This window comes from Podarcis bocagei, assembly GCF_964188305.1.
Source record: "Podarcis bocagei genome assembly, chromosome: 7".
NCBI lineage: Eukaryota > Metazoa > Chordata > Lepidosauria > Squamata > Lacertidae > Podarcis > Podarcis bocagei.
The window spans coordinates 85,657,046-85,684,771 of record NC_138132.1 but is presented as its reverse complement, the minus strand read 5'-3'; the positions used below and the strand labels follow the sequence as shown (position 1 = coordinate 85,684,771).

The following is a 27,726-nucleotide window of genomic DNA, read 5'->3' as shown; positions in this document are numbered from 1 at the left end:
CCCGGAAGCTGTACATTGGCTCCCTTGGCCAATAAAGCGAGATGAGCGCCGCAACCCCAAAGTCAGTCACAACTGGACCTAACGTTCAGGGGTCCCTTTACCTTTACCCCAATGTATTTTCTGAACTTCTGCAAACCTTGGGTGATGCTTTCCTCCCTCTCGGAAGGTGGATGCTGCAGTTGGCAGGTGGAGAATGAGTTTGCTATCAGTTTTTAGGATTCATTTTAATGTGGCTTTATTACCCCAGCTGCAGTCGGGGCAAAGGGCCCACCCTGCAGGGCTAGCCCATAGATCCCATTGTCCGCAGCGCTGGTCATGTCAGTGGTGCTGTCAGGGGTTGACCTGAGGCTCACATTGTTTCTTTTATTTTTATTTATTTTCCTTGCATTGACAGCTTCCGTCACGGTGGCCAGAGGGATACAAATGTAGCTCCCTTGCAATCACTGAGAAGCAGTCAAGTACAACATTCCTTGTAATGTTAGAGAAGACATGTGAAGGAATGTTTGGTCCAGCCAGTTGAAACTTCCTGCTCCTCCTGGCTAGAGCACCCTTCCTTTTGCATGTGATAGAAGGTGGGCGTGACCTTAACTGTCCAGGTAACAAAAGGACAAGTCACGCAGCATCCCTCTCTCTTTGATTTCCTTCTTCGTTGGATCAGCTTTTAGCTAGGACTGCTCTGCTAGTTCTCAGCTAGCAGCAAAACTGGGATTATTACCCCATATGGGGTAGATCCACATGTACATATTGGTAACTAAGTTTGCCTTCAGGGATCCAACTGTGAACTGATGTGAGTAAACTTATTTTTATCATCTTTGAATAAGATTGTGGCATCTTTATTCTTTTTAAGAGGGATTCAAGGGAATTTACCAGGAACGTACAATTCAATCTGAGACAGATTGAATTGTATAATAGTGAGAGGCTCACACGAGCCTGCAACCAGTTATCTGCTGTGCATGAAAAGAGGAATGTAAACTCTGCTAACTAAAGGAACTTGCCAGCGCAAGTTAGGAAGGATATTAATAAAAATATATCCTCTCCTGCCACCCTGAACATTCCCACAATCACCTGCTCAGGCACTGACAAGCCCCAGACCTGCTTGTTTTCAGCAAGGTAACAGGGCTGCTCCCATTTGAATTTGTATTTCTCATAACCCTATTCAATTTAAAAATAAACAACAACTGTACATAAAACCATGCAATGAAAACCATATAAAAATGTTAAAATCAGAAATTGGATAACTGTTGGGGGGTGTATTCTTAATTGCCTGCATAAACCTGATGGAAAAGAAAAAAAATTCAGCGGGCACTGAAAACCTGGCACAAAAAGGTGCCTGCTAAATCTCTAGTGGCAGAGTGTTCCACAGGACTGGGCCAATGACACTAAAGTCTCTGCTTCTTGTTGTTGTCAAATTTGCCTCAGCAACTCGGGGAACGAGCAAAGACTCTCCTGCAGGTGATCAAGGGTTCAGGCGATCTCTGAGTTACCCTGGACCTAAGTTGTCCAGGGCTTCAAAGATTAACACAATGCTTACCTCTAAAACACAAAATCCCATGTACGGCCTGGTGTGCTCCAAAGATGTCAGTCTGAAGATTCCAAGGATAAAGGCTGGAAAAATCCAAAGGGGAGGACTCAGTCACCAATAAAATCGCATCGCTATAGCCCCAAAGTGACTTCAGTAAGGCACAGGTAGGTGTTTTTATTTCCCCAGCCCATTATTTGTTTTACTTATTAAACCTGTATCCTCTCAAAGAAGTCCCAGGGTGGCAAACTTCAAAACTTTAAAGCAGGCTTCCTCAACCTCGGCCCTCCAGATGTTTTGAGACTACAATTCCCATCATCCCTGACCACTGGTCCTGCTGGCTAGGAATCATGGGAGTTGTAGGCAAAAAACATCTGGAGGGCCAAGGTTGAAGAAGCCTGCTTTAAAGAATACAACTGAAAATACAGTACTTTTAAAACAATTTAAACCAGGGCTTTTTTTCAGCTGGAACGGCACCTCTCAGGTGGGCGCCATTGCTATTATAAGAGAACAAGGGAGGCATTCATAGTGAGTGGCCCCTGGAAGGCTGTCCATCAGAGACTGCGGCCCTCAAGGTGACAAAGGTCACCCACCCCTGATTTACATACAACACCCTTTCCCCACTGCCCGATGTTTTAACAATAATTTGAGAGCTTTATCAATTAACCCAAGCCACTGAGGAATCCAAGTTGCTAAATGCACCCCTGGATTTTGTGGGCTCAGAATTCAGCTGAAAAGTCCAACGCACTTACTTATTTTAAAAAAAACCAATACATACCAACACACCTCCCCCCCCCATCATCACGTTTACAAATCTAAGCTTGCTTCTTTCCTATTCCACCCCCTCTCTTTTTCCCCCTTTGGGTAAAGGTAAAGGTAAAGGGACCCCTGACCATTAGGTCCATCGTGGCCGACTCTGGGGTAGCGGCGCTCATGTCTCTTTATTGGCTGAGGGAGCTGGCGTACAGCTTCCGGGTCTTGTGGCCAGCAGGACTAAGCTGCTTCTGGCGAACCAGAGCAGCGCACAGAAACGCCGTTTACCTTCCCACCAGAGTGGTACCTATTTACCTACTTGCACTTTGACGTGCTTTCGAACTGCTAGGTTGGCAGGAGCAGGGACCGAGCAACGGGAGCTCACCCTGTTGCGGGGATTCGAACTGCCAACTTTCTGATCAGCAAGTCCTAGGCTCTGTGGTTTAACCCACAGCGCTACCCGCGTACCCCTTTGGGTACTTGTTGTATTTAGACCGCAAGTCTACGGAAAATGCCCTGTCACTTTGAAAAACTGAATCCATAAACTCCTTAGGAGTTTCAGGCTCCTTCTAAACAAAATTTAGTGATAAGGAAAGGGAAACACAGGGAGGAATCTAGCTCTGAAGGAAATGTGCTTAGCACAACTTGCCCTGCCTCAGAAGCAAAGCAAATAAATCTAAGTGATCCACATAAACTGGATTTGCACCATGTATTTTTGGTGGGTCTTTAAGTGGCCCCCCCCCCATTGTATGGAATAAAAATAGTTGTGTTTATTTATCTCTTTTTTGGAGGGGATTTAAAAGTCCGTGGATTATTAATAATCGAGAATGTCAAATAACACTGGTGAAAGAGCATATTAGACAGACATGGAAGTTCACAGAAGGACATTTTCCAGTCTCCAGCTCCCCTCCCCTTTCATCCAACTTGCATCCCCCCAAAACCTTTCTGGAGCTTCCAAGCTCTAAAGTAAAGGGACCCCTGACCGTTAGATCCAGTCGCAGACGACTCTGGGGTTGGGTGCTCATCTCTCTTTACTGGCCGAGGTCATGTGGCCAGCATGACTAAGCCGCTTCTGGCAAACCAGAGCAGCACAAGAAAATGCCACTTACCTTCCCGCCGGAGCGGTACCTATTTATCTACTTGCACTTTGACGTGCTTTCGAACTGCTAGGTTGGCAGGAGCTGGGACAGAGCAACAGGAGCTCACCCCATCGCGGGGATTCGAACCACCGACCTTCTGATCAGCAAGTCCTAGGCTCTGTGGTTTAGACCACAGCACCACCCGCCCCTAATTTTCCAGAATGCCTTTTTTGTGGGTTATTGGTGTGGGAATGTTCTGGGGTGCAGGAGAGGATATATTGACTAATTATATCCTTATCCAACTTGTGCTAACAAGTTCCCAAAATATCAGCAGAGTTTATAGACATTCCCCTTTAAGTTCGCAACGGTAACGTGTGCACAGGTTCGCTAGAACCTCTATAATAATTACTCAGGTAATTTCCCCTTTGTTCCCTCTTAAAATACAAGACACAACACAGTCTTTATAAAAGTATAAAAGAGTTTACTCACGATCTGTTCACAATATGATCCCAGACGGCAGACAGGCTTAAAAAGGTAAAATACACTTAGAATCTATCTTATAGGAAGATAGCCCTCTCCTCTCTTGGCTGAGAGCCAAGAGGGCATCCTGCTTCTTCGAAAGGTGATGGCAGAGAGAGAGAGATGGCTGGCTGCCCTGTGCTTTTGTCATTACCTGCACAGGTGAGGCCACACCCACCTCTGGTCACATGCGGAGGAAGTCCGTCCCCAGGAAGTTTACCTGCTTGCTGGACAGACATCCCTCCCCATGTTCTAACATGTACACTCTAGGAATGTTGTCATTGACTGCTCCTGTGTTTACATCCCACAATTGGGAGAAAAGGTAAGGAGGAACATTGTTTTATTTATTTCCTTTAAATTAATTTATCTGAGAGGACAAGCCACATATATATCTATATCTACTTATCCGGGAGTAACTCTCATTGACTTTCTAGACACGTAACAAGGCAGACTGTCAAAGGCAGGGCAGACTGCTGCTGCTGCTTGCGTGAGTGTTGGGAGGACCGCTCCCTTTCTGCCAACTCCATCTGGCCTAAGGGGCGGGGCCTGCACTCATCGCCACAGCATAAGAGGCCTGGGAGAGGCCTCCGGGACACGACTGCTGTTGCTGCTTTGTGAGTGCCGGGAAGACCGCTCCCTCTCCTGCCAACTCCATCCGGCCTAGGGGGCGAGGCCTGCACTACCATCACGGTTTAGAGGACAGAGCAGCTACCGGCAGCAATGGACAAAATAGTTTTAAATGTTTTAATTGCTTTAATTTGCAGCACCTTAAATGGGGGTTGTTGTTTTTTATAATATTATATTATTTCATTATCTGCTGCAAATGTTAAAGATGTTTTTATATATTTTAAGGTGTTTTAAAGGTGCTTTTATTGTTTACTTTGTTGTACCACCGTGAATGGTGGTTTTTATTTATGTATTTTTGTTTGTTCCATTTTGTTTTTTTGTTTTTTGGGGGGGTTGGACACTGAGTGGGGCGGGGATTGGTTTTGTTTGGGTATAATTGTTTTGGTTGTTTTGTTTTCTATTTGTAAATGGAGGTTAGTATGAGGCTTGGGATTGCGACCGTGGAGGGGCGAGGGAGGTATGGCGGTGGGGGCAGATGTTATAGGCGAAGGGGATCGAGATATGGATATGCTCGTACCCCTTCCAATCTGCGCCCCATCCCGAGAGACGAGGGTAGGGTGAGCAAGGATTACTCACCTCCTTCACTGGTGTTGTGCAATGCCAGGTCTATAGGCAACAAAACTGCTACCCTGCGAGATTTCTTTATCTCGCAGGGAGTTGACCTGGCTTGTGTGACGGAGACCTGGGTGCGCGAAGGGGTAACTGTTACCTTACGAGAGATGGCGCCCCCGGGTTTCTCCGTCCTCCACCAGTCACGGACTGTGGGCCGGGGGGGAGGGGTGGCAGTATTAATCCGGGAAGATTGTTCTTTCAGGGCTCTACCATCGCCATCGATCCCCGGCATTGAATGTGTTGGCCTAGTGTGGGGCTCCGAGGAGAGCTTGGCTGTCTGGCTGGTGTACCGGCCACCTAGCGCACCAGCAGCCACCCTGTCAGGCCTGCTGGAGGCGGTGGCCGGCTGGGCCTTGGAGTTCCCTAACCTACTGGTATTGGGAGACTTCAACTTCCACGCTGATGCCACTCCCTCCTCACAGGCTCTGGACCTGGTGTCTTCCATGGCGACACTAGGGCTCTCCCAGTTTGTATCGGTCCCCACACATCAAGCAGGCCACACGCTGGATTTGATCTTTGGCGCCGGTATAGATGTGATCATGTCTCCTTCGATGAAGGTGCCATGGTCTGATCACTACGCTCTGAAAGCCAAGATTGACTTTCCACCCCCACCCTGCTTAGGTGGCGAGCCGATTTGGGCTCGCCCGCGGAGGCTGATGGACCCGGATAGATTCCGTCAAGCCTTGCGGGACCATGCTCCCCCTGGCGACTCATTGACTGAGCTTGTTGAGGGCTGGAATACCCAGCTCCTGGCAGCCATCGATGAGATCGCACCTAAGCGCCCTCTGCGACCCCGCAGAAACCGGGCTCCCTGGTTTACCGAGGAGCTTCGGAAAATGAAGCGGGACCTCAGACGGCTAGAGCGAGTATGGCGGGGTGCCCGTGACGGAGCCTCAAGAACATCTTATAGGGTTTTTATGAAAACCTATGAGATGGCAGTGAAGGCTGCTAAGAAGTCTTACTTCTCGGCCTCCATTGCATCCGCTAGCTCTCGCCCGGCGCAATTATTTAGTATAATTCGGTCTTTAACGTCCCTTGAAGGACAGCCAAATTTAAATAACAATCTGACACACAGCTGTGAGGCATTTGCGAGCTTTTTTGCGGAGAAGGTCCTGTTGCTCCGCCATGACCTCCCTGCCAATTTGGATACAATAAAGGAACTGGAGGCCCCTCGACTGTCCTCGGGTCCAGTATTGGACCACTTTGACCGGATATCTCCAGCCGATGTGGACAGATTCCTCCAAGCTGGAAAGCCCACCACCTGTCCTCTGGACCCGTGCCCGTCATGGCTGATTAGAGCGTGTCCAGACGAGGTGCGGGGCCCCCTGGGGGATATCATCAATTTGTCCCTTGGCACCGGGATATTCCCAGGGGAACTGAAGGAGGCGGTGGTGCGTCCGCTCTTAAAGAAAACATCATTAGATCCCTCAGATCTATCCAATTACCGCCCGGTCTCGAATCTTCCATTCCTGGGTGAGGTGATTGAGAGAGCGGTTGCTGAACAGCTTGGTAGGTTTCTGGATGAAACATCTGCTCTGGACCCATTCCAGTCCAGCTTCCGCGCTGGTCATGGGACCGAGACGGCTCTGGTCGCCCTAACAGATGATCTCCGCAGACAGCTGGATCGAGGCGGGTCGGGGCTGCTGATTCTTTTAGATCTGTCAGCAGCCTTTGACATGGTCGATCACGAACTCCTGGACCACCGCCTTGCCGACGTGGGGATCCAGGGCACAGTCCTTCAATGGCTGCGCTCGTTTCTCTCTGGTCGGGGACAGAGGGTGGCGCTTGGGGGGGAATTGTCATCACGCCACTCCTTGGTGTGTGGAGTGCCTCAGGGTGCAATTCTCTCCCCGATGCTTTTTAACATCTTTATGCGCCCCCTCGCCCAGCTTGTCCGGAGTTTTGGGCTGGGTTGCCATCAGTATGCTGATGACACCCAACTCTATCTGTTGATGGATGGCCATCCTGACTCGGCCCCAGACACACTGACCAGATGTCTGGAAGCTGTGGCTGGATGGTTACGTGGGAGCCGGTTGAAGTTAAATCCTTCGAAGACAGAGGTCCTCTGGCTGGGGCGGGACGATATGGGATCGAGGGGGCAACTCCCATCTCTTGCGGGGGTGCAATTAGTGCCAGCACCGTCCGTTAAGAGTTTGGGTGTAATCTTCGATACCTCCCTCTCTATGGAGTCGCAGATTACAGCTATAACAAAGGCGGCATTTTTTCATCTCCGCCAAGCTAAGCAGTTAGCCCCTTATCTCTCTCGTCCTGACCTAGCCACTGTGATCCATGCGACGGTCACCTCCAGACTGGATTATTGTAACTCGCTCTACGTGGGGCTGCCCTTGAGACTGACCCAGAAACTCCAGCGGGTGCAGAATGCCGCGGCGAGACTCCTTATGGGGTCTTCGCTGCGAGAGCACATTCATCCGGTATTATACCAGCTGCACTGGCTCCCGGTGGAGTACAGGATCAGGTTTAAGGTGCTGGTTTTAACCTTTAAAGCCCTATACGGCCTAGGACCCTCGTACCTACGGGACCGCCTCTCCTGGTATGCCCCACAGAGAAACCTACGGTCTGCAAATAATAACATCCTCAAGGTCCCAGGCCTCAGAGAGGTTAGGCTGGCCTCAACTAGAGCCAGGGCCTTCTCGGCTGCAGCTCCAAACTGGTGGAATGCTCTGTCAAAAGAGACTAGGGCCCTGCGGGACCTGACATCTTTCCGCAGGGCCTGCAAGACAGAGTTGTTCCGCCAGGCCTTTGGTCAGGGCGCAGCCTGACTCCCTCCTCTGGCAACCTGCACATAATTCTACTTAATTGGTTGCCATCAATTTGATTTAATTAATTTTTATAATGAAATATTTTTAGATTGTGTGATTATTTGATTGATTATTTTATTGTTGTTAGCCGCCCTGAGCCCGGCTTTGGCTGGGGAGGGCGGGATATAAATAAAATTTATTATTATTATTATTATTATTCCCCAGCTTTCCTTACCTGGACCCCAGCAGCAAAAAAATATCATGGGGTACAAAAACACTCTTTGCTCTACCATCTTAATCATCGCCCACTCCTGATCGCCCACATAGCCAGTTGAATTCAGAAACCTCTTGTACAGCCCTCTGGCTTGGATAAGTAAAACCTGCAGAAAAACCAAAACCAGTTATCAGAATCTACTATAGTCATACCTCATGTTACGGACGCTTCAGGTTACGTGTTTTCGGGCTACAGACTGCGAGAAACCCGGAAGTACCAGAACAGGTTACTTCTGGGTTTCGCCGCTCACACATGCGCTGAATCACGCATGCACAGAAGCACCGAATTGCGCCTGTGCAGACGCGGCGCTTCAGGATGCGAATGCTGCGGGTTGCGGACGTGCCTCCATCACGGATTACGTCCACAACCCGAGGTTCCACTGTAGTTCCTTCTGATCACGTTTAATGCGGAGGGCGTGGGCTCCAAGCCCCAGGCAGCAATGAATCCCAGGATGAAATACACCCTGACTTCCTCAGAGGAAGGTCTTGCTATAAATCTCACTAACATGAGCAATACACTCAATGTGTAAATAAAAGAAAATTCAGCACAACCTTCTGCTTATAATAGCAATGAAGTAGATGAAACAGGTAGCACTAAAAATACAGCAAAATCGCACCTGGCATGTGAGTTACATTTAGGGCTGGGCGATATATTGATACAGCGTCCAAAAGTGGTTTGAAGTCTATACTGTGATATTGGCGTCATAGTTTTTGACCTGGCGATATATCGCAAAACGTGATGTGTGTGTGTGTGTGTGTGTGTGTGTGTGTGTGCGCGCGCTATGCAAAAATCACAATGTGGGGGAAACCGTGAAGCCAGCCAATGCCTCTACATAGCTCCAGCCTTATTTCAGACAACATGATATATCGGTATATAGCTATGTTTAGCTGGTGATATATTGCGATGTTGGAAACCAGATATTGCACAGCCCCATATATGCAAAACCACATATACTTGAACTGCCCTCCTGTGACCCTCCTTACTTTCCTGAGCCGGCACAAGAGCAGACCTTACCCCCCCCCCAAGCAAGACAGAGAGTTTTTAAGCACTCTGTTTTCCTTACTGTGCAAGTCTCATTTAGCACACAAGCTCTGGGATGCTATCACGAGATCTCGTTGGGCCATTTAAGTTCCCGTGAAATCTTGTGAGAGCATCCCAAAGCCCAGTAGGCAACGTGGGGTGCTTAAAAGCTCTTTCCACATCAGGAAAACACAGCACAAAATGAGTTTTTCATGCTCTCCACCTTGCATGTAATTAATCTGCAAGGTTTCAGTTTGCAGGGTTGAAATTGTGCAAGTCAACTGCCCATAAGATGCAATTGCACTGTATTGCAAAAATGGTATCTCACACCGATATGCCCATCCGACATTGGCTCTTCCTAGTCATCAAAATGCTGGAGAACGTTGGGGTCTCATCAGCATGTGGTGGGCATGTGGGAAAGTGGCTCAGTTCCAGGAAGAATTTGTTGAAATAAAAGCAAATACTGAACCAAACATGTCTAAATGTCCAGAGTTGGTTCTGCTCAGCCTTTCTGCACGAGGTAGCACTAAGTTACAGTTCAAACCCCTGGTGGCCAGGCTTGTAATAATGAGATGCTGGAAGAATCGGGGGGGGGGGGGGGCTGCTTCTTTGACAAACTGGTACAATGAAGTATGTTAAGCAGCACTTGTAGAAAAATTGACTAACAGAATAAAATTCACACATGGTTTAAAGCACAAAGACTCTTTTGCAATAGATTGGTACAGCTTTATTACGTACACAGCTAAAAATGAAAACAGAGGACTGCCTTCACATTATGAAACTGTTGGGTAAGCATAAACTGTATAGTTATGGGTTTGCAGGGAGCAAGGTTCTCCTAAAATTCCTGGGTGCCCGGTTCGCCCCACAGTTTCTGAAATTAGTAAATGAGGGGTTCGGTTAAAGGATTTGGCAAGGCCTAAAAAATAAGTCAAGCCAGCTTCCTCAGGAGATTGGCGGAGAGAGGTGCCATTGAAGAACAAAAACAGGCGATGGCAGAAAAGGCGGGACATTCAGTTTCAGGCAAGAAAGGGGATAGACTCCAGCTGTGCGTTAGTTTGGAAAAAGCAATAGCAGAGCTGGGAGAGCGAGGCTGCCAGGATTACAGGGGGAGTGATGTCACCCCAGGAAAAAAATATCTATGATTCCATGATTCTACTGGGGGGGAGTTTGTGGGGAGTGTTGTCCCAAACTGGGGTTCCCCGAAGCCTCACCGCCTGCACTGCCTGCTCCCCCTTTCCATTTTAAGCCTGGTGGACTAGCCCCTACGGTCCCTCTGGGTTGCAACACCAGTCTGTAGCTCAGAGATACTGGATAGTTTTAGAAAATTTACAGTTACGTTGTACTGGAGCACTATATAAGCAGGCCGACTGAACCCTTCAGTTCAGTTCTGTTCTGGCCTGTCAATAAACAAGAGCTGTTTGAAGAATCGCTGTGTCGTCAGATATGTTCACCCACAACTTAACACTGGCGACGAAGGTGGGATCGATGGACATCAGAGCACAGCCAGATGTGGCCACTCTCTAAGCTGAATCACTGAGTTGAATCACTGAACGTCACTTTCGATCCCTTATTTGCATAACTATCTACAGTATCCCCCTGCTGGCCCAGGGTGAGAACTTCAGCACATAACAGATACAACATCTGCTTTGCATGCAAAAGGTCCCGGGTTCAGTCCCCGACAGCATCTCCAGGTAGGGCTTGGGTGAGAACCCGGTCCAAAGCCCCAGAGAGCTGCTGCCAGTCAGTGTAGGAAATGTTGATCCAGATGGGCCAATGATCTGTACAAGGCAGCGTCCCATGTTCTGATCCTAAGGGTCTCAAGGCTTGACTCTCCAGTCCAGCCGACTTGTCTCGTGTCTGAGTCTTTCCCGTGGGTACTGCTTTGGGTCTTGATCTCTGCCTAGTTTTGATTCTATGCCCCTATCTCTGGCCCTTCTCGCTGTTTCAGAACCTGAATCCCTCCTCGAAATAAAATAAAAAAAATTATTCCAGTAGCACGTTAGAGACCAACTAAGTTTGTTATTGGTATGAGCTGAAGGTATCTGAAGAAGTGTGCATGTACATGAAAGCTCATACCAACAATAAACTTAGTTGGTCTCTAAGGTGCTACTGGAAGGAATTTTTTTACTTTTTTTTCGACTATGGCAGACCAACATGGCTACCTACCCGTAACTGATCCCTCCTGTTTTAGACTCCACCCTGGCTTCTGGAATACCTCCCTGCCCACACCTGTAGTTCCAGATCACCTGGAGCCCAGCTCTTCTTTTGCAGAGGCCAGCTTTTTTGTAATGAGCGCCTGTGTCTCTTACCAGGATAGCAATGAAGCTGGCCAGGAATGAGATGAAAAACACTCCGATGCCGTAAGAGAACATCACACTGCAAGGATGTTGATGGGGACCCGTGATGAACTTGACTTCCGTGTGCATCGAGAGGCACCTGCCAGACAGAAAGGAGATAGAAGGTCCATAAATAGCAACACCCTAGAAGTCCCGGGCCCTAAGGAAGTCAGATTAGCCTCAACCAGAGTCAGGGCCTTTTCAACACTGGCTCCAGCCTGGTGGAACGCTCTGCCTCATGAGACCAGGGCCCTGAAGGATCTGATTTCTTTCTGCAGGGCCTGTAAGACAGAGTTGTTCTGCCTTGCCTTTGACTTGGAATCAACTTGATTCCCTCCCCCTCTTTCTTTTCCTTTCTCCTTCTGTGATGGAACTCCTATTTGGGGACTTCCTTGGCTTTTTTCTGGCCCACGTAGGATCAGTCTGGATAGTTGGCCTTGGTGAAGATTTGACGTTTTCATCCCCCCAAAAAGATTTTGATTTGAGTTTCTACTGAAATGAGGCTCCATTTAAATGTATTTTAATCTTGTTTTTAAGTTGTATTTTAATTGATTGTTTTTATACCTGGTGTTAGCCGCCCTGAGCCTTGGCTGGGGAGGGCGGGGTATAAATAAAATTTATTGTTATTATTTATTATTAGAAGGGGACCCTAGTCCCTGATAAAGCACAATATGGACTCACAGTCCAGTGGGACAGGCTGCAGAGGCTCACACCGGCAGGGCCAACCATTGTCAAAAGGAGGCACCCCATTAGAGGCACCCCAAGTAGCCTGATCGCTGTAGCCCATGAGTGGATAACCTCAGGGCTGGATTACTGCAACACACTCAATGTGGGGCTGCCCTTGGAAGCTTCTGCTGGTGGCCAGAGTGCTGATGGGGCCCCCGGCTGGCATCTCCAACTGGGTCAGGTTCCAGCTCCTTGTATTATTTTACAAAGCCCTGAATGACACAGGTCCAGGGTATCTCAGGGGCCAACTGAACACTTATATCCCAGCTTGATCACTGAGATCACCTGCAGGAGCGTCGTAGTTGGCGAGGCTCATCTGAGATCGACACAGAAGCGAGCCTTTAGTGTCATTAGCCAGCTCCTGCGTAAGGTTCTGTCGAGAGAGATTCAACCTTCACCTTTTATACTAATGCTCAAATGTTTACTGAAAACTTTTATTTGCAGTCAGGCTTTCTTTCCCCCCCTTTCTGTTAAAAAATGTATTTTTCTTTTTATTTATTTAAACAAGGACATACACCGCAACGACACACAAGAACAGAAGAACAGCAAAATTGAATGAAAACTAAAATTAAACATACACACAAAATTCAAATTTGGTTGTTTCATTCACATTCTGCAGGGAAAATATATGATTGGTGTTGTGGGGGTGGTAATAAGATATGTAAAAAAAGATGTTTTATTTATAAATATAAGTGAAATTCCTTGAAGGTTTTTAAACAGAGGTTGGATGGCCATCTGTCATGGATGCTTTAGCTGAGATTCCTTCATTTCAGGGGGTTGGACTAGATGACCCTTGGGGTCCCATTCTATGATTCAATGATTCCTAAGAGTCATTTGGACCTTGTAATCATTAATATACAAAATTAAATTTTGCAACGTATTTGAAAATGAAGCTTTTTTTGTTTGCCCTCTACTGTGCCTTGATTGATTGATTGATTTTTTTCAGCAGTAACTGCAGACCAGATTTAGCTATACCATAAATCCTTAGTTAGTAATCCCTCTAAATACTTCCATTTTCTTGTGATAACCTTCCTGGCCTCTAACAATTAATACATATTTGATTCCATAGCAAAACCATCCTCATTTGGCTCACCTTATATCCCCAGTAATGCTATGGAAGGAATTGGTATTCTGCTTATGAAAAAAATGAAGAAGCATTTTCCGTCATAGTCAGCTGAAGAAGTGTTTAAATTGTTGTTTGGCTTTAAATATACTAGCATTGTTGCAAACCGCTTTGATTTTTTAAAAAATGGAATTGCGGTATGCAGATAGTTTTGCAATGGCTAAATAAATGTCTAATTGTTAGAGGGCTCCATTTGTTAGAGACTTCAGAATACAGACCAGAATGGAAAAATCCAGGCAGCAATATTTTAATTACAAAAGTTTTATTGACTTTGGTTTATTTGTCAGACAAGCAAAGCAAAGGGGTGCATTCAGCTGCCAAAATGAGAGAAAATGCCCCCGAACACCAGGGGCAAACAGTTTTTATCCCCTTAGGCAAAACAATGGTTCAACCCTTGACCCAGCCCTCAAACATTCCCCTTTATGCATATTCATTGAAGCTCAACCAATTAAATAATTGATGTTGGTCTTTCGGTTCCAAACTGCATTATACACTAGGTGGCGCTGCGAGTTTAAAATCTTTCTGACCCCTTTTACTGGTTCCAGTAAATGCTCCTTGACCCCCTCCTCTTTTGTGGTTTTAACAGGTTGCTCGGCTTAGAACCTTGTGGTGGGCTAGACATCCTGGGCAAACGAACAGTTTCTCAGAACAGCTCCAAAATCCCCTGACCGCATCCTCTTGCAAACTCGCTGTGTTGCAAAAATATTGTTTTTGCAAGCAGGGGCAAGCAGGGGAGAGAGAAATGTCTTTTTTAGCTTTCAGCTTATTCCAAAGTGGACCCAGGTGGACCCCTGGTCCTCACTCCTTCATTCCCCCCTTTCCATCATGAAAATGCCGACCGATTATGGTTCTGCATTTTCATTTTGATGGACCTATAGGTACCACATCATAGAGAGCCAGGGCATGCGTACATGTAGCTGCATTGACCAATGCTCGGTTGTGAATGGCGGAACGGTTAAGTGGCAGTGGGAGGAGTGGTAGTCCACTCGTGGCATCTGTTGGGGTGACTTATTGGCAGAATGGGTTACCACTTCAGCCACTTGTAAACACCTAGTGTAGGGGTTATGGACACCCCACTCAGTCATTAGACAGGAAAAGTTGGCAGGGGAGACCAGGGAACTCTTTCCCGCTTTGGCCAATGCCAGCAAAAATACAGGAGTATCCAAAGAAGTAGGGCAGTACATACCACGCCTACCCACCAACCCCAATATTTCCATAGTTCCTCCCACCAATACTCGGGGGCCATTCCTAATGTTCTTTTACTGCTGAAGGGCCCACTGATATTCGTATTCAATTATTCGCTGGGCCTCAGGGGTGACTCTCCACCTTTTTGCTGAGGCACCCACTATATGGAGCAATTTCCCTATAATCCCTTGTGGGTGGACTGGGCCCTCGTGTTGTCTCCTCAAGAGATTATACCCAAAAGGGGCTTCCCCCTCTTCATATATCACCATGCACCCACAAGAATATATCCACCCCTGCAACGGCCTGACACACGGGGTGACTATATCAAGGGGTTCTGGTCCCAATACCAAAAGTCCTAGTGGTGCCTCTAAATTTGCTGGAGAGCAAGTTTCTACGTTGGGGACCCTGCCCGCGGGCACCCCTCCCATCCAATTCTTCCGGAACTAGGTGCCCTGTCTGTCTACTGGGCGGCAACTCTTATGCAGCCACAAGAATACCCTGCCACATTCAAGGGTATTAGGTGTGGAGTTACCAGGCCCAGTAGTTCAGGTAGTATTCTGGGATTTTGGGAGGCTTGAGCCACCACGACAACCACAGGTGGGGCTGCAGAAGTTACAGGCACCTGTTCAGTAATTTTAATGTGCACCTGATTATCAAATGGGGTTGGTACAGTGCTCTACCCTGCAACCAGCAGGCTATTCTCCCACAACCACAAGAGTGGTCTAGAACTCGATAGATTTCGACCAATCCTGCAGCTCCCCGGAGGAGCCACATCCAAGTGCGCTGGGCAATGCAGTGAATAAAGAGCCACAGTGGGAGAGTGGGATGCTGTACTGCGGCCAATAGGGTTGGTATGGTTCGGTAGGGTCAGGGCAATAAGACATAGAGCAAGTCAATAAAGAAAATAAGAGAGAAAAGAGAAAGTCTTTGTAACTGTCCTTGTGATGATTAGTCGCAGGATCTCGTTGCCCGTGGCCTAACGCTTTTTCCCTGGTAGCGTCAGACACAAGGTGATGATCAACTTCAGAGGGTCAGCAGGATTTCTCTTGCAAGTCCAGACACCCTTCTTCAGATGCGTGTGATGTACCCAGGGGATCACCTCGACTACTTTCACTGCAGTTGGGGATGAGGGGGTCGCCAGACGCTGTCACCCAGAGGAACTGGTGAACTGGCTCAGCGAGACTGCCGCGGGACTGCAGGTGTACGCTCGAGAGAATACCTGGAAAGGAAGCAAACACACACAACAAACACAGGGATTGCACTTGTTCTTGGGTGATGTGATCTCCCATCTGCCCCAAACTGGCGGGGATGTCTCGGACGAAAGGGGTTGGCCTGCCATATAGAAGTTCAAAGGGTGATAGTCTCAGTCTCTTGGTTGGCGCACAGGGCACATTTTGGGATATAGCAGCAGTTAGTTATAGCAGCAGTTAGTTGAGATAGAATATTCTCCCAAGGTGTGCTTTTGAACAGCTGGGCCTCCCAAATGGGTGGACTCGTGGTAATTCTTTACAATTGTGCTGGCCAGATGTTGGGGCACAAAAACACGGCTGTCTGGTCCTTCCTGGAGCGTTGCTCCTTCTTGGCTGGTCCACTGCTGTTCATCAAGGGTGTAACGTGGTTCCACATCGTCTGGAGTGAGTTCTGGGATTATTCTTTTGGCATAGCAGGCATTTCCTGGAAATCTGGGCCGCCAGTTGATAAAGGTTGGCTATATAGACATACTTCTCCAGCTGCTTGGTTGTGGCATCTGGCCTCATGTGGGTGGATACATAGTATCTGGTTTGTCAGCAGTGCTTAAGATCCCTTCTGGGACCACTGTTCCAATAACTGAGGCGGGGCCGGTTCCCGGGCTGCTTCCTTGGCCACTCTGTCTGCCAATCGATTTCCTCTGGCCACTTCTCCTGGTCCAGTCTTGTGTCCATAACCTCAATGCAATCGTGCGTCTGCTCCTCACCTTCTCCTACCAGCAACAGGGTAGCTGGGTTGAGGGCGGTGGTGACCACTGGTGGAGGTTTCAGAGCTGCCTCACAAGCTGCATTATCTGCTTTCCGGTTGCCTCTAGTGACCATGTCCCAACCTCTATCATGGCCTTTGCAGTGCATTACAGCAATCTCTTTGGGGGCCCATACAGTTTCTAGTAATGTCTCAACTTCTGGAACGTATTTCAGAGCTTTCCCGTGGGCTCCACTCAAGCCCCGCTCTTTCCATAGGGCGCCATGCGCATGCAGGGTTAAGAAGGCATATTTAGAATCAATATAGATGTTAGCCTTGCATCCAGCTGCCAATTGCATGGCAATGCCTTTCGCTGTTGGACTTCACCTCAGAGGACAAATAACTCTTGGAGACTTTGGCCTCCTCAGAACTCTTGGAATGGCTTGCCTGGCCTGCACCCCCCACTTTTGGGTGCTCCATTGCCTGAGGAACAGCTTGCAACTGCCTTTTCAGCCTTTCTCCAACACACAGTGCATCACACAGATGCGTTGAACCGTAGAAACAACTTCCCAAAGCAGCCTCAGCCCCCTCTGGGCTTGGTACTGAGCCCCCTCTGGGCTTGGTACTCTTTCTGGGCATCCTCTAGGCCCCTCTGGTCTGGCTTCCACTGCAGCCTGACATGCCGTCTTCAATCCCTGCCACGCAACCCAGGGCTTCTCTAGAGCATCAGCCACGTCTCCTTCACAAGCCTCCACTGCGCCTGTAAACTTCTTAATGGGCTGGGCAAAGCCTGTTTCAGCCTGTGTACTTTCCCATAGTTGCTTTTCTGCCAGCCAATAATACATGCGTTTTGACCAGGCTTCCCAATTGGCTCCATGCAGCCTTTCACAGGGGTAATTCTTATGGCCTTGCTGTTGCTGAACAGACATCTTCCTCCCCCTTGGCCACGGGTCTCTGAATGGCTACGGCGGACCCCTCGGGTCCCTGGCCTGTGAGCCATTGCTGTGCCTAACACTGCTGCCTTTTCTTTCCTCCACTGCTTTTTCTCCCTCTTCTCAGCCTCTCCTCTTTGTTCAAACACCTTCTGGGCGATGGCCATGATCTGAAATCTGGACATGCCCTGGAACCCAGGCTGTTTTTGGATTTTGGTTCTAATGTCCTTTGCACATTGTCCTATGAGGGAGGCATTTACCATTAACTCATGTGCAGGGAGTTCAAAGTCAAAGGGGGTCCAAATTCTGTATGCCTCCATCAGGCGTTCCAAGAAATTCTAAAGCCTGTGTATTAATTCTCCTTAATTTTGAATTGATCAGTCTTATATTTCTTCAGCCAGGGGGGTGGGGGGGTTTCTCTATTATCACGTGAACCTCTAGAACTTCATCCATGTTCACAAACTCATGCAAGTTAAATGGAGAAAGTTCTTCTTCCTCTTTTAGTTTTATGCAGTTTTTTGTGTTTTGTTGTTTTTTTTTAACTTCTAGTAGTTCTCCCAGCAGACACCTGACCTTGGCTGGTCACACCCTGTGGTCAGTTTCAGGTGTCCGGCTGGTTTTTGTTTTTGTTTTTTTCTGTTCCCTCATCCTTTTTCTGTGGCAACTAACTTGTCAACTGTGGTGGCCACAAAGATGCAGGTCTTCTCTTGAGGTTTCTCTGCCTGAGTCTCAAACCAGGGGTCTGCTGCAGTGTTCTCTGAGACACACCTGAGCACTGAGCCATCCAGCTGGTGCCTGGTTAAGGACACCAATTAAATTGCCCTCCCTGTCTCACCTATAACTGCTATAGGTCTAAAACCATTTCGTATTTCCTAGCCATAGACCACCTCTCACTGGTCATCAGAGAAGCTAGGGCACTACTGGTGGTTTCCCTGATGTGTTCCAAACTGCCGCTGGTCACATAGATACCCAGCTCTTCCCTAACTAAGTTCTGGGATTTAGCTTGCCCTCCCTGGTCAAGCTGTACTTACTATAGGGATCAAAACTGTTGGAGGTCTGCAAGGCTCATGTGCTTCCCAGTTCAGTGATGGGCTTTGGAGAAACTAGGAGGCTTGCCTTACTATCAAACTTACAGCTCAGCAGAGAACCCTCCAGCTCTGCCTGGCTGAACTCTTGCCTTCATTGAGGTCCAGAGATCTGAAAGCTTTGTATGCACTCTGGTTCTGTATACTAACTTGGATAACCTAAGGGATCTCTGGAGCGATCCCCTCCATCGCTCCCAAATCTGAATCTGAGTCTGAAACTCTTCTCTAAGTAACTACTCAGCCTCAAAAGATATTCCTTGTTGCCCTGTCCCAGCTAGGGCCCCTATGTTTCTTCCCAGTTCAATGCTGTGTCCAGTCCAGTTCACACAGAGTGTGTAAGTGTTCTGGCGTCATCACAACGCCATAGTCTCCGCTGAATCCTTTCTTGAAATTGTTCAGCATGCACTTTAGGGGAGTTATTAGACCTTTTGAGCCACTCCCTCCCATATTTAATATGGCCCTTGTGCAGCATCCCCAAACACCAAACACACACACATGCACTTCCCAATTTTCCTCGCCCAGTCGAGCTCGCGCTGCTGGGAAGCGGAGTACTTATTGGTTCTACCCCAGGGGAATACCCTGGGGTTACACACACACACGCACCAAGTGCCTCTTTCACTGGACGCTGTACCACACACACTAGCCTCCCGGTTCCCCCCCCCTTTTTCCTTTTTGCCTTCCTTTAAATCCTTAAGCGTGGGTGGGTATCAGGGGCCAATCCTTCCCTTACTGCCACCAAACACGCTTGGGCATGTGATCAGGATGCCCCTTCCCCTTTTTAATTACAAGGGGGTCTCTGTCTTCCTCTGTCCCCAGGGCCCTTTGTCATGTACTCACCAGCCGGCTGGACTCTGCCCTGTCCTGTCAACCTCGGTCCTTCAATCCATTGCCTTCTCTTCCAGGATCCAGCAGAAGGGTCAAATTGGCTTCGCCCTCCTCCGAAGAAAAGCCTCGGTGGCGCCAGGATAAGCGGCCTATTGGCCCTTCCCCTGTGTCCTGCCTAGAAAAGGACAAGGGAGCTGCCTTCTGGTCTTTTTGAGGACTTAAGGTCCCTATCCGAGTCACGGCACCAGAAATGTTAGAGACTTCAGAATACAGACCAGAATGGAAAAATCCAGGCAGCAATATTTTAATTACAAAAGTTTTATTGACTTTGGTTTATTTGTCAGACAAGCAAAGCAAAGGGGTGCATTCAGCTGCCAAAATGAGAGAAAATGCCCCCGAACACCAGGGGCAAACAGTTTTTATCCCCTTAGGCAAAACAATGGTTCAACCCTTGACCCAGCCCTCAAACATTCCCCTTTATGCATATTCATTGAAGCTCAACCAATTAAATAATTGATGTTGGTCTTTCGGTTCCAAACTGCATTATACACTAGGTGGCGCTGCGAGTTTAAAATCTTTCTGACCCCTTTTACTGGTTCCAGTAAATGCTCCTTGACCCCCTCCTCTTTTGTGGTTTTAACAGGTTGCTCGGCTTAGAACCTTGTGGTGGGCTAGACATCCTGGGCAAACGAACAGTTTCTCAGAACAGCTCCAAAATCCCCTGACCGCATCCTCTTGCAAACTCGCTGTGTTGCAAAAATATTGTTTTTGCAAGCAGGGGCAAGCAGGGGAGAGAGAAATGTCTTTTTTAGCTTTCAGCTTATTCCAAAGTGGACCCAGGTGGACCCCTGGTCCTCACTCCTTCACATTCAGTGCTTGTTGTGACGTGGGGTTTGTGATTTCAGCTCTCTTGATATAACATGCTGGAGACCATTCTCTAGTAACACTTCTTTATTAAAGCAACAAGACTAAAGACTGGGGAGAGGAAAGCTACATTTATAGGGACAGGGAAATAGCAAGAAAGGATACATTTTGGAGGGAACCAATAAGACAGAGGATCCAAATACAGCAGCTTAAATGAACCTATAGTAGCTGTACCCTCTGGAACAAAAAGGCAGTTACTTTACCCTAATGCAAATACAGACAACAATAATACTGTACAGATATAAAATCCTTTGACTCAATACACAACACCCCTCCCCCCCCTAGTGAGCACAGCAGACGTAATCTCTCAGGTACTGTGGGGTCCTACAACTTCTACTTGATCTCCTGACAACAGGTGTTGCAGGTTCTGGATTGGGTGTTACCTGTGGTAGAGGGGCTGCTCTAGGGGTTTCGTCAGGAACAGATGGAGTCCCAGACATCTCAGGGTCCCCTACCTGTACCTCGTCATCATGAGGACTAGCAGACCCTGGTTCATTTGTTAAAGCCCCTGGTGACTGCACCTCTGGGCCATTTTCACTCTGGTCTTGCAGCTCTGCGTCGTTAGCCAGGGATGAATTATCTGACTCCTCCCTGCTGAGCGCCCGGCGCCTCAGCTGATCTATATGTCTCTTCCAAACTTGCCCATTTTCCAAGGTCACATAATAGGACACCACTAGCCCGGGTGACCACACCAGCCACCCATCGCGAACCTCGTGAATAGTTCCTCACCCAGACCAGATCTTCAGGGGCGAGGTACCTAGTTGTGTCAGTCTCAGACTGGGGGGTTGCTCTTGAATTACGGTTTGGCATTTTATCCGGGTGGACATAATCCAGCACCGTTACCAGTCTTCTACCCAAGAGCAGCTCAGCTGGCGACTTGCCCGTCGCAGTACACGGCGTCGCATGCTGCAAAAATAACATTCGCGCGATGCGAGCTGACCAGTTACCCTCCATTAAACGCGCAATTGATTCTTTAGCTGTTCTTACCATGCGCTCAGCCTGCCCATTGGAGGATGGGTGAAAGGGATGTGACCCCTCTTATGAAGTTATCAGCCAAGAATGCCCTGAATTCTTGGGATACAAAAGCTGCCCCATTATCTGATACAATGGTCTCAGGTAACCCGTGGGTTGCAAACAGCTGCCTCAACACCTTGATGACGGCAGCTGATGCCATGCTAGGGACCATCGCCACTTCTAACCATTTGGAATATGCATCGACGATAACCAAAAAGACCTTCCCCTGGAGTGGCCCAGCAAAATCTAAGTGCAGCCGGCTCCAGGGAGATCTGGACTGCTCCCACCAGTGGACTGGTGCTCTGGCCACTTCTGGCCGCACCTCTTGGCATGCCTTGCATGTTCGTACCCATTGTTCTATGTTCTGGTCCATTCCAGGCCACCACACATAACATCGGGCTAGCGACTTCATCCTGACCATTCCCGGGTGTCCCATGTGAAGCGTCTCAAGAACCCTGTTTCTCAGTGGTGCTGGGATGATCACCCTATCTCCCCACAGGAGACAACCCTTATGCATGGACAACTCGTGCTGCCTAGTCGCATAAGGCCTGAATTTGTCTTCATGCGGACCACCTGGCCACCCCCTCCCCACCCAAGTGAGCACACGGGAGAGAACAGCATCTTTCCTCGTTTTCTCAGCTATATCAGTAGCCGTTACAGGAGCCCCCGGAAGTGTTTCCAGCATCATTATGTGCTCCGCTGGAGCAGGATCCTCAGTGCTCCCGCCAGGAAGGGGCAATCGACTCAGCGTATCAGCGTGGCACAACCGTTTCCCCGGCACATGGGTCAATGTGTACTGGAACCCGTTCAGGAATATAGACCAACGTAACATTCTGGGGGAGAGAATTTGTGGCGTTTGTTTGTTCGGGTTGAACAACCCTAACAGTGGCTTGTGGTCCGTTTCAATGTAGAAATGGCGACCGTACACATAATCATGGAACTTTTTGATTCCTGCCACAATTGCAAGCGCCTCTTTGTCAAGTTGAGCATAGTTGCGCTCCGTGGGCGACAACGTACGGGAATAGAAAGAGATGGGCTTTTCCGACCCATCCGGTTCCCTATGACTTAGCACCGCCCCCAGGCCGTATTGAGAGGCATCACAAAACTGCATTTTTTCTTTTTCAGTTGCAACCCCACCTCCTTGAACTTGAGCAACACTGCATGAACACGCGCAACCAGTTCCTGTGGGTCTTTTCCAGCAATCAAAACGTCATCAAAAAATGGCAAGACCCCTGGCAGACCTCTTAACAGGCGTTCCATGAGCCCTTGAAAAATCCCTGGGGCCACACAAACTCCAAATTGTAATCTGTTAACTCTGAACGCCCCTTTATGTGTGACAATAGTCTGTGCTTCTGCTGATTGTGGGGTTACTGGCAGCTGTTGGTAAGCTTGTGCCAGGTCAATTTTGGCGAACACCTTGCCCCCAGCCAGTTTAGCCAACAGATGTGATACGACTGGAACGGGGTATGAGTTTCCCCTGAGTGCCTTATTGATAGTGCATTTGTAATCTGCACAGATCCTGACTTCCCCATTTGCTTTAAGGGGCGTGACGATTGGAGTCTCCCACTTAGCAGAGTCCACGGGTGAGAGAACTCCCTGCTTGACCAATTTATCCAGCTCTGCTTCGATCTTGGGTTGCAGTGCAAATGGCACTCGCCTTGGTTTGAGTCGGATTGGGGCCACCCCAGGGTCCAACTCGAAGTCAACTGGGGGCCCTTTATAACAACCCAGTTTTCCATTAAAGAGACCAGCAAATTCTTTGCATAATGCCTCGCTCATCTCAGGGCAGGTTTGGATTGAATTAAGCCCTGATATACTCAGTCCCAGGGCGGGGAACCAGTCAGTGCCCAGGAGACTGGGGCGACTGCCCTTCGCAATCACCAGTTTGAGTACAGCCTGTTTGTCCCGGAACTGTACTCTCACGGCACACATTCCCATAACATGGATGCGGCCCGCTGAGTATGACTGCAAGGTTGCCGGGAAGGGCTCCAGAGGGGGCAACTTACCCCTGGGGAAGAATGTCCTCACGGTCTGGTCCGACACGATAGTGAATCCAGATCCGGAGTCCACCTCCATGTCGCACTGCTGACCCTCAATCTTCACCTTGACATGTGCCTTGCCTTGGGCTGGGAACTGCACGACCCTCCCGTTGATCTCCGTTACGTAGTGGCAGTCCTTTAGAAATTGGGTTGCTGTGGGCGGTCTGCGATGCTCCGGTCTAGGTGCTCCTGTTGCTCCCAACGCTGCCGATCTACAGACCCTGGCGATGTGACCTGTCTTCCCGCACGTCCGGCACATAGCATCCCGGAAACGACAACTCTTCCGCTCATGGTTTCCGCCACAACCTGGGCACCTGCCTTGGTGATCTTTGTGCACTGTGCAGGCCTGACGCACTGACTCGACCCCACGGACTGGGCTCTGGCTCGGAGTAGCCTCTAGCTCGTCCATGGCATGCGCAACTTCTATCTGTGGCTTAGGGGCCTTGTGACTGGCATCAAGCTCCTCTCTTTCATAATTCTCCGTGGCGGTGGCCTCCTTCAAGGCTGAAGCAAGGGTAACCTCTTCTTTAGCCACGATGCGTCTTCTGGCTTTCTTGCTGCTCAGACCACCGATAAACCGATCCAGGAGAGTCTCTTTCAGATTTTGGAAGTCGCAGTGCTGAGCGAGCTTCCACAGTTCAGCCAGAAATGCAGATACAGACTCCCCAGCATGCTGCTGCCTCTTATGAAACTCCATCCGCCGAGCGATCTTGGTCTCAGTAGGCGCCAAGTGGCTTGTTAGGCAGGCAAGAATATCTTTGAGAGATGTCTCACTTAGCTTCGCTGGAGCAAGCAATGCCTTGGCCAGCTTGAAGGTCTCAGGCCCACAGTAGCTCAGGAATGTGGCCCTTCTTTTGCTGGCATCGGTGATCCCTTGAGCCTCTGCGAAGAACTCGAAGCGTTCGACGTAGTCTTCCCACGTGTGGGGCTCTGATGGCTGGAAGGGCTCCAATACCCTTGGACTCTCCATTGTCCTGTGGGCAGGGTCGTCTTCTCAGCTGGCCAGTGAGTCTTGTTCTTAGCTGCAATCCGGACTCTGAGGCAGGGCTGCGTTTAACCGCTCCTCAGCATTCCGGATCCCATCCTCGTCGCCAGTTGTTGTGACGTGGGGTTTGTGATTTCAGCTCTCTTGATATAACATGCTGGAGACCGTTCTCTAGTAACACTTCTTTATTAAAGCAACAAGACTAAAGACTGGGGAGAGGAAAGCTACATTTACAGGGACAGGGAAATAGCAAGAAAGGATACATTTTGGAGGGAACCAATAAGACAGAGGATCCAAATACAGCAGCTTAAATGAACCTATAGTAGCTGTACCCTCTGGAACAAAAAGGCAGTTACTTTACCCTAATGCAAATACAGACAATAATAATACAGATATAAAATCCTTTGACTCAATACACAACAGTGCTGTGGAAGGTGCAAGTCTTGATTCATTCAGCAACAACTGAAGTGCGGTCAGGTTGACTCACCCATGTTCCGCAGTGAAGTTCTGATAACATTCGTAATAATTGCCCAGCCCAAAAACGGGAACCATAAGTAAGAGAGGGACAGAGCTGGAAGAAGAAATGGACAGCGTCCCAGTTAAGACAGGCCTCCCGTAAATCTTCTTTCCAGGGACAACAAAGAAACAGGATTGGTCACAGGCCAGAGTGAGTGGATATCCGAATGTGCTTCATATGGAATCAGATATTTGGGCCCCCTTTGACTACACCGTACATTTAAAGCACCACCACTTTAAACAATCTTGGCTTCCCCCAAAGAATTATGGGAACTGTAGTTTGTTAAGAGGGACGCGGGTGGCGCTGTGGGTTAAACTACAGAGCCTAGGACTTGCCGATCAGAAGGCCTGCGACGGGGTGAGCTCCCGTTGCTCGGTCCCTGCTCCTGCCAACCTAGCAGTTCGAAAGCACGTCCAAGTGCAAGTAGATAAATAGGTACCACTCCAGCGGGAAGGTAAATGGCGTTTCCGTGTGCTGCTCTGGTTCGCCAGAAGCAGCTTAGTCATGCTGGCCACATGACCCGGAAGCTGTACGCCGGCTCCCTCGGCCAGTAAAGCGAGATGAGTGCCTCAACCCCAGAGTCGGCCACGACTGGACCTAATGGTCAGGGGTCCCTTTACCTTTAGCTTGTTAAGAGTGCTGATAGTTGTTAGGAGACACCCCCCCCCCAATTCTCCTCCCAGAGCTGCCATTCCCAGAGTTCCTTGGGCATGGAGACTAACTAGTGTAATAAGAGAGGAAGACAAAACTTTCTTTACCAACCTTCTCCACTAACCACATTGTTGTTTGCTTGGCTGCTTAAATATATGCTACTTTGCTTTTTTAAGAACAAAACAAAACCTTTCTTTCTGAATGGAGGAAGCCCTATTCCAAACCATTTAAACTTACCTAGACAAAAAGATAGCTGTTCGGCCAATGTGATTTGCGTAGCATAGAATCTAAAAAAGAAAGAAAAAAACCACACACAAGGGATTTAACTGCTTTGTATAGTTTTGACACAAGACGGGGAGTCATCATTTTGATATGCATAAAAGAATTGCGTGTGACCGTAATCCATCATCTTACGCTCATTTGACTTGCACAATTTCAACCACACACGGATGGAGGTGGGCTGGCTCAAATTGCACTAGTCAATTCTCCAGGAAGTTGGAGAGTTTAAGCAGCTCTTTCCACGATGAGCCTGCTTGGGCCTACCAGGTTAGTTGTTGGCTTCCATCTACCTTTGGAGACAATGGAGGAGCGAAGCTTTGGGGATGGAGTCAAGCTGTTGGAAAGTTGCAGCGCTTTCTGTGGCGGCTGCAGAGACCAAGGTGGGAGAGACATGTTTTGTTGCAGCTGGGGCAGATGAGATTTCTCATGAGAATTCCTAGCTATTTAAATGCTGATGAATTTTCAGGATGACATTTTAAAGAGGGTGGGGGAAGCAAACATGCAGAATTGTAGGGAACTGAACTTAAGACTGAACAGTGGTACCTTGGAAGCCAAATGGAATCCATTCCGGAAGACCGTTTGACTTCCAAAACATTCGGGAACCAAGGAAGCTCCAGCAGCCAATCAGAAATCAAAGAAGATACACTGGACATTCGAGTTCCAAAAGAACATTGGCAAACCGGAACACTCATTTCCGGGTTTCAACAACTTTTTTTGAAAAAATCCCTAAGCCGCGCGGTCACAATTTCAGCAAAAATCTGACGTTCTGAAATTCACTCAAAAATGGTGGCAAACTGTTGCAAGTGATCCCCTGAAAGGTTTTTCAGTTGAAACAGATGGGTTTTTATCATCGGAAACAGAATTAGCCCTCGATGTCTGAACAACTTTTTTTTTTTTAAAATCCCTAAACCGCGGGGTCACAATTTCAGCAAAAATCTGACGTTCTGCAATTCACTCAAAAATGGTGCCAAACTGTTGAAAACTATCCCCAGAAAGGTTTTTCGGTGGAAACAGATGGGTTTTTATCATCGGAAACAGAATTAGCCCTCGACGTCTCAACAACTTTTTTTGAAAAAATCCCTAAGCCGCGTGGTCACAATTTCTGATAAAAATCTGACGTTCTGCAATTCACTCAAAAATGTTGGCAAACTGCTGCAAGTGATCCCCTGAAATGTTTTTGGGTGGAAACAGATGGGTTTTTATCATCGGAAACAGAATTAGCCCTCGACGTCTGAACAACTTTTTTTGGAAAAAACCCCTAAGGAGCGCGGTCACAATTTCTGCTAAAAATCTGACGTTCTGCAATTCACCCAAAAATGTTGGCAAACTGTTGCAAGTGATCCCCTGAAATGTTTTCCGGTGTGAACAGATGGGTTTTTATTATCGGAAACAGAATTAGCCCTCGACGTCTGAACAACCTTTTTTTCAAAAAATCCCTAAGCCGCGCAGTCAGAATTTCAGGAAAAACCTGACGTTCTGCAATTCACTCAAAAAAGGTGGCAAACTGTTGCAAGTGATCCCCTGAAATGTTTTTTGGTGTAAACAGATGGCTTTTGATTATCGGAAACAGAATTAGCCCTCGACGTCTGAACAACTTTCTTTGAAAAAATCCCTAAGGCGCGCGGTCACAATTTCTGCTAAAAATCTGACGTTCTGCAATTCACTCAAAAATGTTGACAAACTGTTGCAAGTGATCCCCTGAAAGGTTTTTTGGTGGAAAGAGATGGGTTTTTATCATCGGAAACAGAATTAGCCCTCGACGTCTGAACAACTTTTTTTTAAAAAATCCCTAAGCCGCGCGGTCACAATTTCAGCAAAAATCTGACGTTCTGCAATTCACTCAAAAATGGTGCCAAACTGTTGAAAACGATCCCCTGAAAGGTTTTTCGGTGGAAACACATGGGTTTTTATTATCGGAAACAGAATTAGCCCTCGACGTCTGAACAACTTTTTTTGAAAAAATCCCTAAGGCGCGCGGTCACAATTTCTGCTAAAAATCTGACGTTCTGCA

The 27,726-nt window shown here is 48.1% G+C and overlaps 1 protein-coding gene across 1 annotated transcript; it reads right to left on the bottom strand.

Annotated features, from left to right (window-relative positions):
* Positions 1–1,465: 1,465 nt before the first annotated feature.
* On the bottom strand, positions 1,466–26,108 carry LOC308591504 (transmembrane protein 116-like; the record flags this gene model as incomplete). Its single annotated transcript, XM_081202276.1, has 6 exons — positions 1,466–1,605; positions 8,104–8,248; positions 11,472–11,598; positions 24,756–24,839; positions 25,674–25,723; positions 25,980–26,108. 6 exons carry the CDS (start codon positions 26,106–26,108, stop codon positions 1,481–1,483), a joined length of 660 nt encoding a protein of 219 aa, XP_081058402.1. The 3' UTR covers positions 1,466–1,480.
* Between the last annotated feature and the right edge of the window lie 1,618 nt (positions 26,109–27,726).